Genomic DNA, 26,026 nt, shown 5'->3' with positions numbered 1-26,026 from the left:
GACAGGGCAACTGAAAAGTGCGACCACCCTTAAGAGGAGGTCAATATTTTAGCTAAGAACCATGAATGAAAGACTATTCCTGTCTGGGTGAGGTGGCTCCCACCTGTAATCCCAGCACTTTGGTAGGCTGAGGCAGGCAGATCACCTGAGGTCAGGAGTTTGAGACCAGCCTGGCCAACATGGTGAAAGCCTGACTGAAAATACAAAAATTAGCCGGTAATGGCAGCATACACCTGTAATCCCAGCTACTCAGGAGGCTGAGGCACGAAGAATCACCCGAGCTTGGGGGGCGGAGGTTGCAGTGAGCTGAGATCCTACCACTGCACTCCAGCCTGAGCAACCAAGTGAGGCTGTCTCAAAAAAAAAAAAGATTCCTGAGTGGTAAATTTCGCTAATTCAAAGAACCCTTTACCAATTTGACCCTACCTGTTGAAAATACAGAATAATTTTTTGTCTTCAATGTTGGAGATTCGTCATTGTTCTTACCCAAAGAAAGACTTTGTGCATTTAGAGGTAAAATGTTACTGATCACTGTTCCTAGCTCTAAATGAAGTTTGCCTAGACTGAGCCACAGAAGCCTCCTACTACATGATGTATATACCCTGTACAAGATAATAGTCATTTGCAGAAAATAAGTTTTACATTTGGCCTTCTGGCCATCTGATATTTGAGCGCCTTGAAAGGGGAAACAATTCTTCCCTTGAGGACGAAGTGCTCCCATACTCTTGCATTCTTAGCAGTAGGGTCAGTGTCTTACAGGAATATAAAAGTCCTTGAAGAGACATCTGTTAAGTGTGAAATAGAGCTACATGGCAATAAAAGAAGACACAGCACGAAGTAATGGCCTGATTGAGGTCAACTTCGAACATGAGGTTTGAGGTGTCCTATAGCAATAAAGTATCTTCAAAGTTGTTTATGATAGTAAAAACATCTTGCAGTTTAATTCCATGTACAATTTGCTAAATGAGCGTGAAAGTATAGCCATACACACATAACACTCAACAATACAATCATGAAAGTCGGCTGCAGGCCGGGCGCGGTCGCTCACGCCTGTAATCCCAGCACTTTGGGAGGCCAAGGCGGGCGGATAACCTGAGGTCAGGAGTTCGAGACCAGCCAACATGGAGAATCGCTTGAACCCGGGCGGCGGAGATTGCAGTGATCCGAGATGGGGACTGTACTCCAGCCTGGGCAACAGAACAGATTCTGCTAAAAAAAAAAAAAAAAAAAAAAAAAAAAAAAAAGTCGGCTGCAGACGGCGAAAGTGATCTCGGAACCTTTATGTTGGGGATCTTTTTTCGGGAGGGACCGGAAAAGAGGTGGGATCGTTTGTCGCGATGTGGGGTGGCCGTAAGCTGGGCTCCTCCGGGGGTTGGTTTTTAAGAGTGCTGGGGCCTGGAGGCTGGAATACAAAAGCTGCGCGTCGCTTAATTTCCTCGGCGGGTGAGTGTGTGTGCGGAGGTCCCTCGCATGCAGTCAATTGCGCGGGCTGGCGTCTCTGCGCATGCGCTGGGGGTGGGGCGGTGGGTTGTCTCTGGACCTCGCGATGGGTCAGCGCGAAACCTAAGGCTTGGTCCTGGCCCCATCTCTCTCCATTGTAAACTTCGCATAGTACCCTTGGCGGACGCCGGGGAAAAGAGCTCGGGACCAGTGGTCCTGTCTGGAAAGGAGCAGGCCGTGGGTCTCTTGTGGCTGAGCTCCTTGCCCCAGGAGCCGGCGACCCGCTCTGCGTGTGCTGCAATCTGAAGGTCATGCATCTTTCCTTTGCCGGGGCAGGAATAACTCACGCCTCGTAGTTATGCATAGCTTTGTATCTGTGTTTTGTTTGCACAAAGCTTGCTGTTTTTTCAGAAAGAATTTAAGGCAGCTGTATTACTTTTTGATTAATAGGTTAATCCAACAGACTGCATTTGCAAATGAGATCAAGAAAATAACGCACTGCTCAGTGCTTGTAGACAGCAGTCTGATTTTCGAACTCTCAGTATTAAGTAGAAACTTAAGCTCATCTTTTACATGGAACTCTTAACAAATACTGTATGCCAGACACTGGTATGAGCACTGGGAATTTAAAAGTGAATGACACCGCAAGGATCTCCTTAAAAATGTTAGGATAAACCTAAGATCAGGATATAATGAACAAAAAAATGGGGAATCTAACCGCCCATTAATAAAGGTTATTAGTTGGTACTATCATACAGCGAAAAATAGCACAGCCAATAAAAATGATTTAAATCTATTTGTACCCACATGGAAAAGTAGTAAGATATAGTGTTAAGAAAGTAAAGTTTCATTGTTTCCTGGAAGGAGACAAAAAAAAAAAAGTTACAAATCAGTATGTATAGTGAACTTGGAGTTATAGGTGGAGATATATAGAGAAATTTTGCAGTGATTGCCTGTGGTAGAGTAGGTGATTTTCTATCATTTTATCCTTTATACTTTTCTTTTTCTGAACTTTTTTTAGTAAACATATGTGTCTTTTATAATCAAAAATTTAGAAAAGATATAATAAACCTAGTTCCAATTTTTGAGGGGTGAACATAGAAGGAGCATTTAATCCATATTTGGGATCAAGGAAACATCTTGAATGGGATATTTAGAGAAATCTTGAAGGAGGTGGCCAGTTTTAGAAGCAGTTGGTCGAGACAGGCAGCTCACTTGAGGTCAAGTGTTCAAGACCAGCCTGGCCAACATGGTGAAACCCTATCTACTAAAAATACAAAATTAGCTGGGCGTGGCGGCAGGAGCCTGTAATCCCAGCTACTCGGGAGGCTGAGGCAGGAGAATTGCTTGAACCTGGGAGGCAGAGGTTGCAGTAAGCCAAGATCACACCATTGCACTCCAGCCTGAGCAACAGAGTGAGACTCTGTCTCAAAAAAAAAAAAAAAAAAAAAAGCAGTTGGAGAGGGGAAAGGACCAGCTCGAGAATCTGTGAGAAAGTTTGTGAGAAACTGCAAGGTTCCTTGAAAAGTAAAGTGTGTAGGTGGAGGGCAGGAGGTAAAGGCAGGGGGTGGCAAGGGATGAGGAAGAGGCCTTTTTGGCCATGACACATTCATGAAAGGCCATTTACACCTCCTGAGGTAGACTATCCCGCGGACAGTGGAAATCACTGAAGAAGCAACATGAACAGATTTATGCTTAAGAAATAACACTTGGCAGCTGTCTACATAGAATGTGGGATGGAGTCAGGCAAGTCTAGGCCCAGGAAGACCTTAGAGTAATCCAGACAGTAAATTATCATTGCTGGAAATAAAGTATTGGTAGGGTAAAAGTCTGTCACCTGTTTTATTCACCATCAGCATGGTGCCCGGTAGGTGCTGAATAAATGACTTTTCAATAAATAAAATGAAAAAAACCTTTTCCCATTCCTTTAAAATTTCAAATACCAGGATGATCACAGATTCAAGGTAGAGAAGGAATTGGTAGCATTCTGTTTAAATACAAACTCAATTACTCTCTTTCCGTTGTGGTAAGGTGGTAGAGTGGTTTTTATTTTTACTTTTTAGATTAATTAATTATTTTTTTGAGAAAAGGTCTTGCTCTGTATCCCAGGTTAGAGTGCAGTGGCATGACCACAGTTCACGGCAGCCTTGGCCTCCCTGGCTCAATTGGTCCTCCCACCTCAGCCTCCCAAGTAGCTGGGACTACAGGCAGGCACCACAATGCATGGCTAATTTTTATATTTTTAGTAGAGAAGGGGTTTCACCACATTGTCCAGGCTGGTCTTGAACTCCTGGGCTCAAGTGGGCCGCCCACCTTGGTCTCCCAAAGTGATGGGATTACAGGCATTGAGCCACTGCGTCTGGCCTAAGATGGTTTTTAAACCTCTTGAGAATTGTAGCAATACTGATGACTTAGGGATTCATTTTCCAGAAATAGAGGAGGTAAAAGAGAGATCAAGGGTTGTCTGTCCGTAGAAGGCAGATATTGTTAAAATTTCTAAGGCTTAGTTTCATAATAGTGATACCTTATATGTCGTTATCTATGTATCACGGTTTACATAGTTAAACTTTATTCTTTAATAATATCTCATGTATCTACCTAAAGTCATACAGGAGGTGATATTTGAACTGGGTCTTAAAAGGTAGTCCAGATAGAGTTGGTGGAAAGGGAAATAAAATGAACAAAAGCCTGGCCGAGCGCCTTTAATCCCGGCACTTTGGGAGGTCGAGGCAGGTGGATCGCTTGAGCTCAGGAGTTTGAAACCAGCCTGGGCAACATAGCAAAACCCTGTCTCTACAAAAAAAAAAAAAATACAAAATTTAGCCAGGCATGGTGGTGTGCTTCTGTGGACCTCGCTACTGGATAGGCTGAGGTAGGAGGATTACTTGAGCCCGGGAGGTAGAGGCTACAGTGAGCCGTGAACCCACCACTGCACTCCAGCCTGGGCAACACAACAAGACCCTGTCTCAAAAATAAATAAATAAATAAATAAATAAATAAATAAATAAATAAATAAATAAAATGAGCAAAAGCCTAGACACATGAACTTTATTAAAAAAGAACATTGTAATGGGTTTGGGATGGACTGTGAAGGGCTGATTAAAAAATAAAACCAAATAAACATAAGCTCAGGAGAAAAGTATGCAGAGACTACAAAAAGACAAGATGTGAAATATAAATGACCATTAAACATAAGAAAGGATGCTTAACCTCACTCATGATAAATTGAAACTACATTAGCTGGGCACGGGGCCCATGTTTATAGTCCCAGCTACTGGAGGGGCTGAGGTGGGAGGATCGCTTGGGTGACCTTGGTGGAGGTTGTAGTGAGTGGAGATTGTGCCACTGCAGTCCAGCCCGGGTGACAGAGTGAGACCCTGTCTCAAAAACAAAAACAAACAATTAAAACTACACTAAGATACCATTTTCATGTATTTGATTAGCAAACATAAAAATGTTTAACAAAGACTGGGCGCGTGGCTCACGCCTGTAGTCCCAGCACTTTGGGAGGCCGAGGCGGGTGGATCATAAGGTCAGGAGATCGAGACCATCCTGGCTAACACGGTGAAACCCGGCTCTACTAAAAATCCAAAAAATTAGCCAGGCGTGGTGGTGGGCACCTGTAGTCCCAGCTACTTGGGAGGCTGAGGCAGGAGAATGGCGTGAACCCGGGAGGCAGAGCTTGTAGTGAGCTGAGATCTCGCCACTGCACTCCAGCCTGGGCGACAGAGCAAGACTCCGTCTCAAAAAAAAAAAAAAAAGTTTAACATTGTATGGGTGACAGTGTGGGAAAACCAACACAAGACACTCTCATAGATTACCGATAGGATTGTAAATTGGTTCAACATCTATTTAGTGGCAATGACAGATTTACAAATGCACGTACCCTTTGACATCATTCTTGAGATTTTACCTACAGGGACTCTGAAACACATATGAAATGAAATAACCTATGTAATTTAATTTCTAGTTGTTGTCGTTTTGAGACGGAGTCTCACTCTTTCGCCCAGGCTGGAGTGCGGTGGCGTGATCTTGCCCACTGCAATCTCCACCTCCCGGGTTCAAGTGATTCTTGTGCCCCAGCCTCCCAAGTAACTGGGACTACAGGTGCACCCCACCATGCCTGGCTAATTTTTGTATTTTTAGTAGAGACGGGCTAATGCCATGTTGGCCAGCCTGGTCTCAAACTCCTGACCTCAAGTGATCCACCCACCTCAGCCTCCCAAACCGCTGGGATTATAGGCATGAGCCACCACACCCGGCCCTAATCTCATAGTTTTGATAATTACCCAAATGCTCATTATTAGGGAACTGCTTAAATAAATAATATAGCCATACAATGAATTATCACACAGCCTTTTAAAAAATATGAAATAATTTCCAAGATATGTTGGTAGGTGAAGAGAAACATTCAGAATGAGTGTATTGTGCTACATTTTATATAAAATGAGAGAAACTAATACTTTAAAATGATTGCATATGTATAAAATGCCTCTGGAATCTTACATACAAATCTAGTAAGATTGGTTGTTTATAGGGAGAGAAACTAGATAGCTACAGTCAGGGCTGGGAGAGATACTTTGTACTGTACCCTTTTGTACTTTTTGATTTTTTAAATTTTTTATTTTGAAATAATTTAAGACACAAGAAGTGGCGAAAATAGCACAGAGAGGCTGGATGCGGTGGCTCACGCCTGTAATCCCAACACTTTGGGAGGCTGAGGCGGGCGGATCACTTGAGGTCAGGAGTTTGAGATCAGGCCGGTCAACATGGCGAAAGCCTGTCTCTACTAAAAATACAAAAAGTTAGCCGGGCATGGTGGCGTGTGCACCTGTAGTCCCAGTTACTTGGGAGGCTGAACTGGGATAATCACTTGAAACTGGGAGGCGGAGATTGCAGTGAGCTGAGATCATGCCTCTGCAGTCCAATTTGGGCGACAGAGTGAGAGACCCTATTCCCCCCAAAAACAAAACAAAACAAAACAAAAACCCCAAACACACAGAGAGAATTTCCATGTACTATTCACCCAGTTCCTTGGTGATACCATCCATAGTACATTGTTGAAGCCAGGAAATCAACTTTAGTATGATAGTTGACTCCACTACAGACCTTATTTGGTTTTTGCCACCTGTACATGCACTCATTGTGGGAGAGAGTGAGGATGTGTGTGTGTGTGTGTGTGTGTGTGTGTGTGTGTGTGCGTGTATACATTAGTGTTTTATTTATTTACTTATTTAGTTTTTGAGATGGAGTTTCGCTCTTGTCACCCATACTGGAGTGTAATGGTGCGATCTTGGCTCACTGCAACCTCTGCCTCCTGGGTTCAAACAATTCTCCTGCCTCAGCCTCCTGAGTAGCTCGTATTACAGGTGCCCACCACCACACCTGGCTAATTTTTTTATTTTTAGTAGAGACGGAGTTTCACCATGTTGGCCAGACTAGTCTCAACCTCCTGACTTCAAGTGATCCACCTGCCTCAGTCTCCCAAAGTGCTGGGATTACAGGCATGAGCCACTGTGCCAGGCCTATTTTGCCTTTCCATATAAATTTTAAAATCAGCATGTCTGTGTCTATCAAAAAAAAAAGGCTATTGAGATTTTGATAGGAATTGTATTAAATGTGTAGGTCAATTTGGGGAGAACTGATCTTTTTACTATGTTGAATTTTCCAATATGTCTCACATTTATTCTTTGATTTCTTTCATCAGTGTTGTGTAATTTTAAGCATATAGATTCTGTACATGTTTTTGTTTGATTTATGCAACAATGAATTTTTTTGAAATGATTTAAAATGATAAAGCGTTTTACATTTTGAATTTTGCCTTCCACTTGTTCATTGTTAATATATAGAAACAAGACTGACTTTTTTGTGTTGCCTTTGTAATCTTTGAGCTTTCTTTTTTTATTTTATTTTATTTTATTTTTTTGGAGATGGAGTTTCGCTTTTGTTGCCCAGGCTGGAGTGCAATGGTGCAACCTCTGCTCACCGCAACCTCCGCCTCCTGGGTTCAAGCAATTCTCCTGCCTCAGCCTCCCGAGTAGCTGGGATTACAGGCATGTGCCACTATGCCCGGCTAATTTTGTATTTTTAGTAGAGACAGGGTTTCTCCATGTTGGTCAGGCTGGTCTCGAACTCCCAACCTCGGGTGATCCACACGCCTCGGCCTCCCAAAGTGCTGGGATTACAGGTGTGAGCCACTGTGCGGCCTGTAATCTTTGACCTTTCTGAATTCACTTATTATTTCCAGGAGCTTTTTAAAGATTTCTTGGTATTTTCTACGTAGACAATAGGGACAGTTTAATTTCTTTCTTAACATTCTATATATCTTTTATTTCCTTTTCTTGCCTCATTGCACTGAATAAGACTTTCAGTACAATGTTGAATAAGAGTAGTGAGAATGGATGTGCTTACCTTGTTTCTGATTTTAGGGGGAAAGGGCTTAGTCTTTCATCATTAAGTACTATGTGAGCTATAGGTTTTTATAGCTGTTTTGTAAAATAATTTCCCTTTCATTCTTAGTTTGCCAAAAGTTTTTAATCATAATGGATATGGATTTTGTTAAATGCTTTGTCTGTATCAATCAACATGATTATGTTTGGTATTTGTTTTGTTTTGGTTTTTGGTTTTCATTTGTTTGTTTTTTGAGACAGTATTGCTCTGTACCCTAGGCTGGAGTGCAGTGGTGCAATCATGGCTCACTGCAGCCTCTACCTCTCAGGCTCAAGCAGTCTTCCCATCTCAATCCCCTTAGTAGCAAGGACCATGGGTGCACACCACTATACCTGGCTAATTTTTTAAGTTTTTCTGTAGAGATAGGGTCTCACCATGTTGCCCAGACTTGTCTCGAACTCCTGGGCTCAAACAATCTTGACTCTTCAGCCTCCCAAAGTGCTGGAACTACAGGTGTGAGCCACCCTGCCTGGTGTGTTTCTCTTTTTTATTGTTAATATGGTCGATTATATTAACTGCTTTTTAACATTGAACTAGTGTTGCATACCTGGAATAAATCTCACTTGGTTGTGCTGTATTGTTCTATTTATATGTTGCTGAATTATATTGTGGTAATATTTGCTAAGAATTTTTGTGTCTGTTCCTGAGAGGAATTGGTCTGTAGTCTTTGCTGTACTCTTTGATTTTTGTATCAGAGTAATGTTGGCTTCATAAAATGGCCTGGGAAGTATTCCTTACCCTTCTATTTTTTTAAGAGATTAAGTAGAATTGGTTGTTATCTCTTTAAATGTTTGGTAGAATTCACCAGCGAAGCCATCCGAGACTGGAGATTTGTTTTTCAGGCTTCTAACTATGAATCCAATTTCTTTAGTAGTTATCAGTTATTCAGGCTCTCTATATGAATTTTGGTAGTTTGTAGTTTTTATGGAATTAGTCCATTTTGTCTAAATTGTAGAATTTCTGAGTGTAGAGTTATGTGTAGTATTCCCTTATCAACCTTTTAATGTCTATCAGAGCTATAGTGATATCCTTTCTTTATTTCTTGATATTGGTGATTTACATCTTTTCTTTGTCAGCCTTGCTAGAGGCTTATCAATTTTATTGATTTTTGCGGTGAATTAACTTCAGGTTTCATGTATTTTCTCCGGCTTTGTTTTGTTTACAATGTCATTGATTTTCATTTTTATTTATTTATTTGTTTATTCATTTTTTGAGACAGAGTCTCACTCTGTCACCCAGGCTGGAGTGCAGAGGCGCCATCTCGGCTCACTGCAACCTCTGCCTCCCAGGTTCAAGCGATTCTTGTGCCTCAGCCTCCTGAGTTGCTGGAATTACAGGCATGTGCCACCATGCCTGGCTAATTTTTGTATTTTTAGCAGAGATAGGCTTCTATCATGGTGACCAGCCTGGTCTCGAACTCCTGACCTCAAGTGATCCACTTGCCTTGGCCTCCTGAAGCTCTGGGTTTACATTTGTGAGCCCCCTCACCCGGCTGATTTCTATTTTTTATCATTTTCTGATTTCTGCTTGCTTGCTTGCTTTGTGTTTATTTTGCTCACCTTTTTCTAGTTCTTGAGGTGGAAACTTAGATTGTTGATTCGAGGCCTTTCTTCCTTTTCTTTTTTCTTTTCTTTTCTTTTTTTTTTTGAGACAGAGTCTTCCTCCATTACCCAGGTTGGAGTGCAGTGGCGCAATCTTGGCTCACTGCAACCTCCATCTCCCAGGTTCAAGCGATTCTTCTGCCTCAGCCTCCCGGGTAGCTGGGACTACAGGTGTGTACCACCATCCCCAGCTAATTTTTGTATTTTTAGTAGAGCCAGGGTTTTACCATGTTGGCCAGGCTGGTCTTGAACTCCTGACCTCATGTGATCTGCCTGCCTCGGCCTCCCAAAGTGCCCAAAGTGCTGGGATTACAGGTGTGAGCCACCATTCCTGGCCCTTTCTTCCTTTTCAATATGATTATTTTAGTGATATAAATTGCCGTCTCAGTGCTCCTTTAGCTATATCTGCTGATTTTTATATGTAGTATATTTATTTTCATTTACTTCAATTTTTAAAATATCCCTGAGACTTGTCTTTGACTTTTGGATTGTTTAGAAGTGTGTTGTTTAATTTCCAACTGTTTTGCTTTTTACCGTTATTTTTCTATTATTTATTTGATCTTATTACATTCAAAACTATAGTTTGTGTGATTTCACTTAAAGTTATGAAGATTTGTTTTGTGTCCCAGGATATGGTCTATCTTTATGAATGTTCCATGCATGCTTGAAAGAATGTATATTTTGTTGTTTGGGGGAAGTGTTTCACACATTTTAAGTAGATTTTATTGAATAATGGTCTTGTTCTGTTCTTCTTTATCCCTGCTGGTTTTCTATCCAGTGGTTCTATCAATTACTGAGAGAAGAGCGTTGAAGTCTCCAACTTACAATTGTGGATTTGTTTATTTCTCATTTCATTTCTATGAGTCTTTATGTGTTTTGAAATTCTGTTGTTGGTATGTACACGTTTTTTGAGACACAGTCTTGCTCTGTCGCCCAGGCTGGAGTACAGTGGCTCGATCTCAGCTCACTGCAGCCTCTGCCTCCCGGGTTCCAGTGATTCTCCTGCCTCAGCCTCCTGGGTAGCTGGGATTACAGGCACACGCCACCATGCCTGGCTAATTTTTGTATTTTTAGTGGAGACAGTGTTTCACCATGTTGACCAGGCTGGTCTTGAACTCATGACCTCAGGTGATCTGCTTGCTTCAGCCTCCCAAAGTGCTGGGATTACAAGCGTGAGCCACTGCGCCTTGCTGGTGCATACGCATTTAGTATTGCTTTTTCTTCTTGGTGGATTATCCCTTTTATTGTGATGTAATGCCCCTCTTTGTTTCTGGTACTTTCTTTGCTCTAAAGTCTACTTTGTCTGAATGTTTATTGAACAACTGAGTGTTCTGCAACACAGCTGCTGGCTCATAAAGCAGGCCCCTGTGTAAGTTGAGCATATAGACTGGGTGAATGTTTATTTTAGGTTTTATATATACACATACATTTTTTTCCTCTGTAAAGTGTATTGAGCATATGCAAAAATTCATTTCATGTAGCTAATATGGAATTGACAGAATTTGAACTAATTTTGACAAATAATTTCAGAATTAATATTATCCTAGTTTAAAACATAACACTTTATATTTGAATATCATTCTTGTCATTTGATGTACATAATGTAGATGTAAAAACTAATGGCATGAAAAACTTTATAAACAGATGCATTACTTGTTTTGGCTAATTACAATTTTAGAAATGTCTGGGTTAGAGTTAGATACCAGAATGTAAGACCTTTATTTTATTTTATTTTTTAGGTAAAATCTTAAATTAAGTAAAAAACAAACAAAAACCCTTTGTTTATCAATTGTAATGTAACAGTATTACCATATAAAATAAAATTTTGTCCAGGCCCAGTAAATCCCAGCACTTTGGGAGGTTGAGACAGGAGTATCCCTTGAGCCCAGGAGTTTCAGACCCAGCCTGAGCAACATAGGGAGACCCCATCTCAACAACAATAACAACAAAAATGAGCTGGGCCTGGTGGCCTGCGCTTGTAGTCCCCGCTACTTGGGAAGCTGAGGCGGGAGGATTGCTTGAGCCCAGGAGGTGGAGGCTACAGTGAGCCATGATTGTGCCATTACACTCCAACCTGGGTGGCAGAGCAAGACTATAAAATAAAATAAATAATAAAATAAAATAGAATCTTCAATTACATGCGTCTCAGGGATTCTTACTGTGCAAAGCTTTTCTCCAGATATTTAATTTTTTTTTTCAGTTTATGTGAAGAACCAGCTCAGTTGGACTCTACAGATTAAACCAGGGATTTTCAATGAATACAGAACCATATGGTTCAAATCCTACAGGACTATCTTTTCCTGTTTGAACAGAATAAAGAGTTTCAGGTGAGTTTATTATTACTGTGGCAAATATTCACATAATTATATGTAATAGGTTTTTAGTATTATCTTTAATAAACCCAGTCAGTATGTAATAGTTCATGTGGCTTGATTAAAGTAGCTTGTGTTTATTTAAGTAGTCTCAACTAATTTATTTTCTAACAATTTTTAAATTTGGGGAGTTTCAAACCCACAGAAACGGTAATAGAATAATACAGTATATAGACAATAAACAACCTTCATTCAGATTCAGAGATAGCTTTTGTTTTCAATATAAGGCTATTACTTAGGGAAGAATTTTTATTTCCTCATAATGTCCTTATGACAAGACACAAACAATGCAGTGCTTAAAATCATAAATATTACTTATAATACCTAATACAATATTTTAAAATTTTTAGAAATCATAAGTGATTTGGGTGCTGCATAAATATGATAAGGTGGCTAAGGTAGCAAAATTGAATGAAAGTAATATCTTTCTGTATTTGTATTTTATAAGCCAACTTTTAACCTTGTGAAAATATTGCACAGCATTAATACTTGAACTCTGTTTTTTGTTGTTGTTGTTGTTGTTTTGAGGTGGAGTTTCACTTCTGTTGCCCAGGCTGGAGTACAATGGTGCGATCTTGGCTCACTGCAACCTCCGCCTTCCGGGTTCAAGCGATTCTCCTGCCTGAGCCTCCTGAGTCATTGGGATTACAGGTGCCCGCCACCACAGCCAGCTAATTTTTTTTTTCTTTTTTTCCTTTTTTTTTTTGTGACAAGAGTTTCACTCTTGTTGCCCAGGCTGGAGTGCAAAGGCACGATCTCGGCTCACTGCAACTTCCGCCTTCCAGGTTCAAGCACTTCTCCTGCCTCAGTCTCCTGAGTAGCTGGGATTACAGGCATGCGCCACCACACCCGGCTAATTTTGTATTTTTAGTAGAGAAGGGGTTTCACCATGTTGGCTAGGCTGGTCTTGAACTCCTGATCTCAGGTGATCCACCCGCCTCAGCCTCCCAAAGTGCTGGGATTACAGGCATGAGCCACCACGCCCAGCCTTGAACTCTGTTTTCTAAGTGCTTGTTCCTCCTTGTAAATGAGCCCCTTTGAGTTTGGGTTTATATGAAATCATTCTTAGTCAAATGAGCAACCACCTACTGTTACCTATTGTAAATTAGTCCTTGATTACTGAGGCTTTGCATTAAGCATGGACAAGGGGGCTAATATTCCTAAGATAATATTAATATTAAAGAGGAATGACATTTGAATCTTAAAAGAATAAAAAGTAATGAATATAGAATATGCTCTCTTTATGTGGCTAAAAACAAACTTAATAAAAATGTGAATGGCATTACCTTTTCTAAGTTAACATCCTTACTATGTTTTACCTGAGCAGCCCTTTGAAGGATTTTTCTATACTATATGCTTCTACATGGAAGTCAGTGTAGTGTCTATCTAACCCCTCTTTACTCCTGTTTGATCCCATTTAATTAAATAAAATTTTAGGCAAATTATATACTTTACTGGGCTTTTTCCTTCAGATTATTCATTTGCCAAGTGCTTCCTGAGCACCATGTTCCAGGAACTGTACTAGTCACTAAGAATAAAATGGTAAGGAAGACAGTCCATGCCTTGCCTTCATAGTGCTTGTGGTCAAGTGGAAGACAGACATGATCTATCAGATAATCACATAGCCCCATGAAGAAGTACAAAGTGGTATAGGAGTTAAAATAGGGGGACGGGGGATGAGGGGAACATGACCCAGTTTTGAGGATCAAGGAAGATTCTTTTTTTTTTTTTTTTGAGACAGAGTCTTGCTCTTTCACCCAGGCTGGAGTGCAGTGGCATGATCTCAGCTCACTGTAGCCTCCACCTCCCTGCTTCAAGCAATTCTCGTGCCTCAGCCTCCCAAGTAGCTGAGATTATAGGCACCTGCCACCACACCTGGCTAATTTTTGTATTTTTAGTAGAGACTGGGTTTCACCATGTTGGCCAGGCTGATCTGGAACTCCTGGCCTCAGGTGATCCACCTGCCTCAGCCTTCCAAAATGCTGCGATTACAGACGTGAGCCACCGCATGCAGCAGATCAGGGAAGATTCTTAGATAACATTCCATTGAAACTAAGATCTGAAGGATGAGAATGAATCAATTAGGTGTTTGGGAAAGGAAAGGGAGGATGTGGGAAGAATGTTCCAGGCAGAGGGGACAACCTATTTGAAGTGCCTGAGGAAAGAGCATGCACGGCCAGTCCAAAGAACTGAAAAAGGACCCATGTGGTTGGAGTGGGAAGGATGAGGAGAATAGAAGGAAGTGAGTTTGGAAAGGGAGAAAACTGGGAACTAAATAATTCAGAACTTTGTAAACTATGCTAAGGATTTTGGTCTTTTTTCTAATGGCCCTGGGAAGATATGGAAGCATTTTATTCAGGAAAATAACAATCAAATTTGTACTTTGGAACAATCACTCTAGATGCATCATGGAGAACAGATTGGAAAGGGATGAGGTAGGAATCAGCTACCAGTTAGAAGGCTAGGACACTAGTTCAGGCAAGAGATGATGGGTGCTTGGGTTAGAATTATGGCAGTAGAAATGGAGCAGAGAAGATGGAGGCACCTGTGCTCAAATCCCAGCTCCACAATTTACTTAATCTCTCTGAGCCTCCCTTTTCTTATCTGTAAAATAGGGATAATAATAATACCCACCTTGCAGAGTTGTTGGAAGGATTAAGTGAGGTAATATATGTGGAGCTCTTAAACAATACCTGGAATTTAATAAGTGCTCAATAAATGGTAGCTATTATTATTATTTATTTATTTATTTTGAGACAGAGTCTCACTCTGTCACCGAGGCTGGACTGCAGTGGCTCAATCTCGACTCACTGCAACCTCCACCTCCCGGATTCAAGCGATTCTCCTGCCTCAGCCTCCTGAGTAGCTGGGATTAGAGGTACCCACTACCATGCCTAGCTAATTTTTATATTTTTTAGTAGAGACAGGGTTTCACTAAGTTGGTCAGGCTGGTCTCAAACTCCTGACCTCTTGATCTGCCCCTTTTGGCCTCCCAAAGTGCTGGGATTACAGATGTGAGCCACTGCACCCTGCCAGCTATTAGTATTGTTATTGTTATTATTATTAGATATGACCCAGAAGGCTAAGTTTTATAAAGTTCTGTTTTGAATTGAAACTTACTTGGAAAGTAATTTTGTTTCATCTGTGAATAGATGTATTTATATGCAGTGTGATTATCAGAAAACTTGGTTTTAAAGCATCAATATTGAGCAATATACAGATTTAGAATATAATAAATTGTAAATAAGACTATCTTTCTACATAATATCCCATGTTAAACATTTCTTCAAAACAGCAGTATTTGCTTGGTTCTTCATTTTCACCTCTTAGGTACCCTTGGGCGAGACTGTACAGTACTTCCCAAACCACTGTCGACAGCGGTGAGGTAAAAACCTTCTTGGCCCTGGCTCACAAATGGTGGGATGAACAAGGAGTATATGCACCTCTTCATTCCATGAATGACCTGAGGGTGCCATTTATTAGGTAACACTCCAGAAACTCTAAGTCTTTTTAAATGGAACTTTTTAAGAATTCATATTTCACATTCATTTTTTTCTCAGTTTATACCTAGTTAAAAAATGCTGCACATTAAGTTTGCTTTGGAAATTAGGGAGATTCTTTTCAATTACCACTGTTTGAAACCATTAATTTTTAATAATATCATGCAAGGTCTAGGCTGCTTTCATAGCTTAATTTGAAGCCTATTTGTGTATTATCAAGTTAATTATAATTAAGTTCTTATAAAAGCAAACTAGGGTCTTATGGCATCAAGGCCATTTTATTTATTTTATTATTTATTTAATTTTTTTTTTTTTTTTTGAGATGGAGTCTTGCTCTTGTCACCCAGAGGGGAGTGCAATGTCACCGTCTTGACTCACTCCAACCTCCACCTCCTGGGTTCAAGTGATTCTCCTGCCTCAGCCTCCTGAGTAGTTGGGATTACAGGCATCTGCCACCCTGCCCAGCTAATTTTTGTATTTTTAGTAGAGACAGGGTTTCACTATGTTGGCCAGGCTGATCTCAAGCTCCTGACCTTAGGTGATCTGCCCGTCTCAGCCTCTCCAAGTGCTGGGATTACAGGCATGAGCTACCGTGCCTGGCCCAAGGCCATTTTATAACTACAGACCTACAGTGGCGTCATTGACTTAGGCAGTTCTGGTAAAGTTTGATTCAACAAATTTTTTTGAGAACTTACCTCATACAGAGCTCAGGGGCTAGACTGTAAAAGACTCTAAGATGAATGAAACATAATCTTTGTGCTTCGGGAACTTATAGGTTGCTGTGGGAGTTAAAGAAAGGCAAGAGTTCATCAGGGCTTACATTTAAGAAAACTGGACACCATTCTCACTTAACATGAGAATTTTCACTTAACGTGATGAATTAGAAAAGCATCCAAATTGTTTATCCCTTTAAAAATATGTTTTATCAGTGAGTTGCAAAACTGTTTCTTAAAACGTATTTCTAGGTAAGTAATTTCTGAAAGGCTCCAACCATTAAGATTTAGTATGACGGGGGAGGGATAGCATTAGGAGATATACCTAATGCTAAATGATGAGTTAATGGGTGCAGCACACCAACATGGCACATGTATACACATGTAACAAACCTGCACGGTGTGCACATGTACCCTAAAACTTAAAGTATAATAATAATAAAATAAAATAAAATAAAAAATAAAGGGAACTGCAAGGGAGCAGCTACAAGCAAAATGTAAAAAAAAAAAAAGAAAGAAATTGTTCATTTGTTCCTCTGTCCATTTATGTATTCATCAAACAATTTTGGGCAAAGCACTGTAACAGACACAGAATATCTGACTCAGACTTTGCCCTCAAGGAACTTCCTGGCTGGTTTTTGCTGGTTCATCCAGAATTAGTATACCAAAAAGAGAAATACTGACATCCTTTAATACCACTGACAAAGCAAAGCAAAGAAAAACAGAAATGTCATTCTTGTAAGCTAGAACACTGGTTCTCAAAGTGTAGGCCCTGGACAGTCACATTGGTTCACCTAGGAGCTCATTAGAAATGCAAATTATCACGTCTCATCAGGGACCTACTGCTCTGGGGAGGGGTCAGCACTCCATTTTAAGCAAACTTTACGTGATTCTGATGTATACTAAGTTTGAGAATTACTCTGTTCAAACTACTGAGACACCTTTAACTAGACATCACACATAATAACCCAGGGCAGTGCAAGCTATGGTTAAAGTTTAGATTTTATTTTGAGCATAATTAGAACCCGTCGAAGGAAAGTGATATGATCTAAATTATGATGTAAAGGAGTCATTTTAGCTGTGGTTTAAAGAATGGATCGACTTCATTTGAAATGGGTCTTTTCTGTATGTTATAACTTTCCAAAATGATCTACTTAACCACTATCCATGTTATTCTTAGAATTCAATTAACTTTAATAGCAATAGAAGATATCTTAAGATATCCTCATTATGAATAATATTTATTTTAATATAAGTATAATTAAAATTTATACATAGTCCTCTCTCTCTCTAAATATATATATATATATATATGTTTAGTTTACAATACTGTTAGGTGTATATATACTTGTGTGTATACATATGTTTGTATAGGTAAAGTATTACCATGATTATCTTAGAAGTAAGTTTACTTGATTTAGATGCCTGTTTACATGCTCATACACGAAAACACCACTCATTTAGAAGATTAAAAGAAATTTTATTTTGAAGGGAATATAGACAAATTCTGAAAATATAGGTCTCCCATCTGCTTTTTCTAAGCTCTATAAAATAACCTATTTGCTGCTGACATGAAATGGGTCTAGCAAGTATTGACAGCAAAGCCAAAACGTGTGTCATGATATCTCAAGCAATTGAAATTAGGTTAATCTAGATTATTTTGAAATTTTTTCTTTATATTATTACTAAAACAATAATTAAGTCATAATTACTACTAGATTATTTCAGACCTTTAAGCCTCCTGCTTTTGATTATTGAAAATGTTTTATAAATTAAATGTCAATGTTGAAAGATCTATTTATCAAAAAATATGAATAATTTATTTAAATGGAGGTTAATATTTCCTTGAAAACTACACACTTTGTGACTTTTTGTTGATAAAATTAATTATTTGTTTTGGTATGTTTTGAATTTTTTAAAAAAGGGACAATCTTCTGAAAACAATTCCTAATCACCAGCCAGGAAAACCTTTGTTGGGGATGAAGATTCTTGACGTTGGCTGTGGTGGTGGGCTGTTAACTGAAGTAAGTGACAGCTTTCCTGCCATTTTTAACTGGGGGAAAAAAATTAAGAAGTAGACTTGTGCCTCATTTATTCTTTCAACAAATAATATTATTCATTAAAAAAAGAAATGCATGTTGGGAGGCCAGGGTGGGTGGATTACCTGAGGTCAGGAGATCGAGACCAGCCTGACCAACATGGCGAAACCCTGTCTCTACTAAAAATACAAAAATTAGCCAGGTGTGGTGGCAGGCACCTGTAATCCCAGCTACTCGGGAGGCTGAGGCAGGAGAATCGCTTGAACCCGGGAGGCAGAGGTTGCAGTGAGCTGAGATCAAGCCACGCCACTGCACTCCAGCCTGGGCAACAGAGAGAGACTCTGTCTTACACACACACACACACACACACACACACACATCCATAATATTGATTTTAATCTTTTTTTTTTTGAGACAGTTTCACTCTTGTTGCCCAGGCTAGAGTGCAATGGCATGATCTCAGCTCACTGCAACCTCCAACTCCCAGGTTCAAGCAATTCTTCTGCCTCAGCCTCCCGACTAGCTGGGATTACGGGCTGCCGCCACCATGCCCAGCTAATTTTTAGTAGAGACAGGGTTTCACCATGTTGGCCAGGTTGGTCTTGAACTCCTGACCTCAGGTGATTCACTCGCCTCTGCCTCCCAAAGTGCTGGGATTACAGGCATGAGCCACCGTGCCTGGCCAACCTGTGTTTAAAAACTTGGGCATGTCATGGGAAATGACTAAATAAAAAAGCTGAGAGAAGAATTAGCTATGAAAAATCATTTCTAGTCAGAGAAAAAAACTTTTGAGAAAAGATTGTTCTTTAGAAAATTTGAATATTTCAGAAATGATTTCTGTTTTTTCAATGGCTTGTTACATTTATTGCACTTTAAATATGTTAATACTGTACTATGTGCAAGTAAGTGTATCTAGAGTACATAGACAAAGTTTTTTTCACTGTCTTCAAGTAGTTTTTTATCAGTTTTTTGTTGTTTTCATTGTTATTCTTAACTTTAAGGGTTTGATTATGGAAAATTTCAAATGTGTACAAACTAGAGAAAATGGTATATGAATTTCCATGTACCCATAAATGATGTCCAGTATTTATCACCTCATGGTTAATCTTGTTTCATTTTTGATAAGCTTTTTATTGCTAACATGTGTTCTATTTTCTTCCTGAGGGTAACAGTTTTTTTAATGCCATTAGCCTCTAGGGCGGCTTGGGGCTTCAGTTATTGGAATCGACCCTGTGGATGAGAACGTTAAAACAGCACAATGCCATAAATCATTTGATCCAGTCCTGGATAAGAGAATAGAGTACAGAGTGTGTTCCCTGGAAGAGATTGTGGAAGAGACTGCAGAAACATTTGATGCTGTTGTAGCTTCTGAAGTTGTAGAACATGTGATTGATCTAGAAACATTTTTACAGTGCTGCTGTCAAGTGTTAAAAGTAAGGCTTATGGAGTTTACGTCTTGGTTTCTTCTTCTGAGTGTGTGTATTTGTATCTATAGCAATAAAATGGTCCATAATGCATTAGCAGTCCAGCAGGCAAGGTATAGTAGAGAAGAAACCAGGAAGCCTGGATGAGGGGACAGCATCTCTGCTGTAGATTTCTTCTACTCCTCAGCTTGCCCTCAATACCAGGGTCTTCCTGTGTCCTATTAATATCTTGGATGTCCAGGGATCTTGAAAAATGTTGGTGCTGGCTGGATATGGTGGCTTATGCCTGTAATCCCAGCACTTTGGGAGGCCAAGGTGGGCAGATCACTTGAGGCTAGGAGTTGGAGATTAGCCTGGGTAACATGGTGAAACCCCGTCTCTACTAAAAATAGAAAAAATTAGCTGGACATGGTGGTGCATGCCTATAATTCCAGATACTCAGGAGACTGAGGTACAAGAATTGCTTGAACCCTGGAGGTGGAGGTTGCAGTGAGGCGAGATCGTGTCACTGCACTCCAGCCTGGGCAACAGAGTGAGACCCTGTCTCAAAAAAAAAAAAAAAAAGAAAAATATTGGTGCTGAACACTGGAAAACCATACACTTATAGCAGTATTTTTCCACTGGTGCAGTCGGGATTAAATACTTAACAGATATTGAATGACAATTATAAAACACTGATTTGAGGCCGGGCACAGTGGCTCACACCTGTAATCCCAGCACTTTGGGAGGTGGAGGCGGGTGGATCACATGAGGTTGGGAGTTTGAGACCCGCCTGACCAACATGGAGAAACCCCGTCTCTACTAAAAATACAAATTAGCCAGGCGTGGTGGCGCATGCCTGTAATCCCAGCCACTCGGGAGGGTAAGGCAGGAGAATTGCTTGAACCCGGGAGGCAGAGGTTGCAGTGAGCCGAGATTGTGCCTGGGCAACAAGAGCGAAACTGTCTCAAAAAAAAAAAAAAAGAAAGAAATTGATTTGGATGAATACTTAAACATCAATAAAAATAATTATTAGCATAAGTTTAATTAAATAACAATTCTGTACATGGTAAATGCATAATAGTTTTCAGCTTATAAAAGGATATTTCATAAATGTGATCTCACTTGATCTTACCTACAACTAGATGAGGAAGGAAAGGCAGGTATTGTTATCACATCCTTTCACCTACGAGGACTCAGGATTTATCAGATATCAGAGGTCTCTAGGCATTTAAGTGGGGCTTAAGGCCAGACCATTTGACTCCAAGTTTGGTTCTCTCCATTACTTACTATGCTTATATAGTATAATTTACAACAGACTTTGTTCTCTGAATGTGGCTGTAAGTTTTCTCTTAATAAATACCCCTAAAGTATTATTATTATTACTATACTGACTCTGTCGTTTACATATTTAGGAGGTGACATCCAAAGGTCAAAAGCTAAAAGAATGAAATGCATAGCTCTTATCGAAATTTTAAGTAATTTTAAATTTATAGCAAAATTGCAAAGATAGTACAGTGTGCCTTTCACCTGTCTTCCCCTTAGGTTAACATCTCACATCATAAGGGTAGGAACTAGGATGAGTCAAGTGAGACACCTAGGGCACAAAATTGCAGGTGACAGCCCCTCTCAGGTGCTGACCCTGCACTTGCATACCCTGAAAGGGGTTGCCTATTTCCATTCTGTGCCCTAGAAGCCTCACTTGCCTCATTATAGTTCTAGCCCTATATATAAACCATGGTACAGTTCTCAAAACTAAGAAATTAACATCAGCATTATACTTATTAACTGCACTACAGAGCTTGTTAAATTTTATTAATTTTTTTTTTTTTTTTTTTTGCTAATGTCAGTTTGCTGTTACAGGATCCAAACCAGACTTGTACATGTATTTAGTTGTCATTTCTCCTTAGTCTTCTTTAATCTGTGACAGTTTTTTGGTGTTTCCTCTGTTTTTCTTGACAAGGTCTTACTCTGTCACCCAGGCTAGAGTGTACTGGCAAGATCACGGCTCACTGCAGCCATTTCCTGGGCTCAAGCCGTGCTCCCATCTCAGCCTCCCAAGTAGCTGGGACCACAGGTGCATGCCACCATATCTAGCTAATTTTAATTTTTAATTTTATATTTTACTTTTTTGTAGAGACAGGGTCTCCCTATGTTGCCCAGGCTGGTCTCAAAATCCTGGGCTCAAGGGATCCTGCCGCTTCAGCCTCCCAAGGTGCTAGGATTACAGGCGTGAGCTACTGTGCCTAGCCCTTGTTTCCTCTTAAGTAGAGTTTTACTAGGCTTATCTCTTGTTTTCCAAATAAAACTTCTTAATTGATTGTTAATTCTTGTTTTATATGTCAGTGTGTATGAATGGAGGTTCTTTGACACATATGAGGGATGCTGGCATTGTAGGGTTTAAAACTAATTTTTGCTTTAATGGAAAGCCTATGTTTTAAAAATGACTATTGCTTACCACCATTTCCTTAAAGTACGAGTATGTAGAACACAGATTAGATATTCATAAGTGACTTTTTTTTTTTTTTTTTTTTTTTTTTTTCAGAGACAGGATCTTCCTCTGTCACCCAGGCTGGAGTGCAGTGGCACCATCATAGCTCACTAAAACCTCAAACTGCTGGGCTCAAGTGATCCTCCCACCTCAGCTTCCCAAGTAGCTATGTCTACAGGTGCTCAGCACCATGCCTGACAGTTTTTTAAAATAAATTTTTTGTAGAGATGCGGTTCTCGCTATGTTGACCAGGCTTGTCTTGAACTCCTGGTCTCGAGCAATCCTCCTGCCTCAGCACTAGAATTATAGGCATGAGCCACCATGCCTGGCCTAGAAGTGATTCGTAAGATATTTTAGAGTTTGAAGTTGCAATAAGCTATGATCATGCCATTAAAGGGAAAAAAAGATATTTTAGAATACTAGAGCTTTACAGAGGAAAGTTAAAATGTGTGATAATATAGTGTATGATATTTTTGTTTTTAATTTAAAGGCATACTCCAATATTTCAGGGCCCTCTCTTGTCTTTTTTATTTTTGGCATAGAGTGGTATCTAAGATATATTATCTCTTTCTGCTAACTCCCCTTTCTTTCTTGCTTTCTTTCTATATGTCTATAGTAATATGATTATTTTGGAGGGAATCTCAGGCATTTTTCCCTCATCAGGCTAATGAGAATGTTTAAAAGAGAGAGGGGACATTAATATCCTTGCCATTTGTGAGACAATATAGGAAACACCATAAATATATTTACTATAAAATGACAGACCGAGGCCGGGTGCAGTGGCTCACGCCTGTAATCCCAGCACTTTGGGAGGCCGAGGCAGGTGGATCACGAGGTCAGGAGTTCGAGACCAGCCTGACCAAGATGGTGAAACCCCATCTCTACTAAAAATACAAACATTAGCCGGGCGTGGTGGCAGGCACCTGTAATCCCAGCTACTTGGGAGGCTGAGGCAGGAGAATCGCTTGAACCCGGGAGGTGGAGGTTGCAGTAAGCTGAGGTCATGCCACTGCACTCTACCCTGGGCGACAGAGCAAGACTCTGTCTCAAAGATAAAATAAACTGGCACACTGAATAGTCCTATAAATCCTTTGCATTCATCCCGGTGCTCAAGTTGTTCTCTTTATATAAATATATATCACTGCAACCTCCACCTCCTGTGTTCAAGTGATTCTCCTGCCTCAGCCTCCTGAGTAGCTGGGAATACAGGCACTCACCACGATGCCCAGCTTATTTTTATATTTTTAGTAGAGACGGGGGTTTCGCCATGTTGGCCAGGCTGGTCTCAAACTCCTGATCTCAAGTGATCTGCCCGCCTTAGCCTCTCAAAGTGCTGGGAATACAGTTTGTAAGTCACCACGGCCGGCCACTCTTTTATTTTTTATAAAAATGAAATAAAAACAAAAAATGTTCAAACCTAATCATTAATGTTTTAGTGAGAAAACAGTTATTGGTAGTACTTCCCTGCACAAGACGTATAGCTCTGTGCTGTAACAAACGAGTTAAGACAGGCTCAGCCCTTGCAATGAAAACCATTTTGACATATGTTAGAATGTGAATGTGGACATGTAACAAGGAAGAGCAGCCTGACCTCATTTTTATTGTAAAGTGTTTGATATGTACAAAAGAATATATAAATATAAATCATAATTATATATGATCTTAAGAGTTGTAAGCACTGTTGTATATACTCACTGAGTACATCTAAAATGCCTTTTATAGTGAATTTCCCAAGAGAAAAAAAATGCTATTTTGGTGAATTATATTTTATGCGTACATATATATTTTAATGGCACTCAGATTATTTGGAAGAAAGGAGGAGGGAGGGGGAAACAGCTTTTACTTAACTGATACACTTAGTCTTTTACATTTTACTTCTATATAATTTCATTTCTTTTAGCCTGGTGGTTCTTTATTCATTACTACAATCAACAAAACACAACTTTCCTATGCCTTGGGAATTGTTTTTTCAGAGCAAATTGCAGGTATTGTACCAAAAGGTACTCATACATGGGAGAAGTTTGTTTCACCTGAAACACTAGAGAGCATTCTGGAATCAAGTAAGTATTAAGAGAATTTTTTCCAATTTTCCAGGCCTAGCTGAACTTTTAATATGCCAGTAATTATTACGCACTTAGCCTAGCACTTAATAAAATAGGCCACTATGTTTTTGAATGTTGGTTTTATCTTCTCAACTAGGTCATAAACTCATGGAAGTTAGGATTAAGTAGTAGATACCACTTCTCTTTTACCTGTCGCCCCCTAACCCAGGGCCAAGCAGATAACAGATGATCAATGAATACTTTTTGGCTATTTAGTCCTCACTTGTTTAAGAAAGAGATACAAATGTCTGTTATTTACACATTCTCAGTCTGCCTTCTTGAGCCCTGCTTGTATCAGCTTATCTTACATATTATTTTTCCTGATTCCACCACAGTTACATATATTTTGAACTTCAGTATCACTTTTTATGTATTTTATATGACTTACAGCATGACTTTATGGTTATTTTGGTGTTTTTTTTCATCCTTTTATGGCCTGTAAGCTACTTGAAGGCAAGACTATGTCTCCTTTTTGTACTCTCTACAATGCCTAGCTCTGCTTTACACAGAGTGAGCTCTCGATTTATGTGATGAATTCCAGTCAAGTAATAGTGCTTGTCAGTTCATTTATTTGGCATTCGGTATTCCTGTTGAGTACTTAGACTCCTATATTTCTAATGCTTTTTTTTTTCATATAAGTCTATCAGTAAACTTGATTTTACTTGGAATATTATTAGTACATAGCAATGTAGTAAATTCTAAAGATTTCTGTGAGTAACTTTGTTGAAAATAAAGTAAGGCCGCACGCAGTGGCTCATGCCTCTAATCCCAGCATTTTGGGAGGCCGAGGCAGACAGATTATTTGAGGTCAGGAGTTCGAGACCAGCCTGGCCAATGTGGTGAAACCCTGTCTCTACTAAAAATACAAAAATTAGCCGGGTGTGGTGGCACATGCCTGTAATCCCAGCTCCTCGAGAGTCTGAGGCAGGAGAATCACTTGAAATCAGGAGATGGAGGTTGCAGTGAGTCAAGATTGTGCCACTGCACTCCAGCCTGGGCAAGAGTGAAACTCTGTCTCACAAAAAAAAAAAAAAAAAAAAGTAAAGAAAAGAAAAGAAAGAAAGAAAATAAAATAGGAAAAAAATGTTTTAAAGATGTGTTATGGGGACAATCTCCTGTTGGCACATATTTTTTAATAACAGCTAACATTTATTGAGTACTTACCAAACTCCAAGCATTGTGCTAGTTTACACATATAGCTCATCTAATTCTAACAGTTCTATGATACAAGTTCTGTACCTGTAAGAAAACTGAGATTTGTAAAGTTAAGTGGCTTGCCCATGGTCACCATATAATAGGTACCCGAGCTGGGATTTGAATCCAGGCAGACTGCGTTGGAGTATGTGTCCTAATTGCGACTTACTTTAGTTCTGCAGTAAATTGTGATTAGTGCATAGTTACAAAATACGCTTGCCCATTAAGTTAGGAATCCTTTTTTTTTCTTCTTTTCCTATCCATTTAGTGTGCTCTCAGCATTTTTAATAGAGAAAGTTGCATGAAACTCTTGGAAATTGGAAGGAAAATATTTATTAAATCTACTCTTTCTGATTTTTTTTTTCCAGATGGTCTGTCAGTTCAAACAGTGGTAGGAATGCTCTATAACCCCTTCTCAGGTTACTGGCATTGGAGTGAAAATACCAGCCTTAACTATGCAGCTCATGCTGTGAAATCCAGGGTCCAGGAACACCCAACCTCTGCTGAGTTTGTTTTAAAGGGAGAAACAGAAGAGCTCCAAGCTAATACCTGCACCAATCCAGCTGTGCATGAAGAGCTGAAGAAATGAATTGTTTCTGAGAACTATAGTAATATGGCTTGGATATCTGATGTTTTCAAATACAAGAAATGTACAATTTATCCTTTGAGAGAGAATCATGAAGAAAAGAAGGTCAATAAAAAGGGCTAAAACCTTGGACAA

General features: G+C 39.8%; 1 protein-coding gene across 3 annotated transcripts; it reads left to right on the top strand.

Moving 5' to 3' along the window:
• Positions 1 to 1,295: 1,295 nt before the first annotated feature.
• Positions 1,296 to 26,026, top strand: COQ3 (coenzyme Q3, methyltransferase). Of its 3 annotated transcripts, XM_031012209.3 has the most exons (8): positions 1,296 to 1,443; positions 11,692 to 11,818; positions 12,392 to 12,514; positions 15,194 to 15,346; positions 18,001 to 18,100; positions 19,306 to 19,548; positions 23,910 to 24,069; positions 25,674 to 26,026. In XM_031012209.3, exons 1-8 carry the CDS (start codon positions 1,338 to 1,340, stop codon positions 25,892 to 25,894), a joined length of 1,233 nt encoding a protein of 410 aa, XP_030868069.1. In that variant the 5' UTR covers positions 1,296 to 1,337; the 3' UTR covers positions 25,895 to 26,026. The 3 variants fall into 3 exon arrangements, with proteins under 3 accessions (XP_030868069.1, XP_055247156.1, XP_018884760.2); XM_019029215.4 differs by lacking the exon at positions 12,392 to 12,514 and having other exon boundaries at positions 1,301 to 1,443; XM_055391181.2 differs by lacking the exons at positions 12,392 to 12,514; positions 15,194 to 15,346 and having other exon boundaries at positions 1,300 to 1,443.

This window comes from Gorilla gorilla, chromosome 5 (assembly GCF_029281585.2).
Source record: "Gorilla gorilla gorilla isolate KB3781 chromosome 5, NHGRI_mGorGor1-v2.1_pri, whole genome shotgun sequence".
Lineage (NCBI taxonomy): Eukaryota > Metazoa > Chordata > Mammalia > Primates > Hominidae > Gorilla > Gorilla gorilla.
The sequence above is the reverse complement of the archived record's forward strand: the minus strand, read 5'-3'. Positions and strand labels throughout refer to the sequence as shown.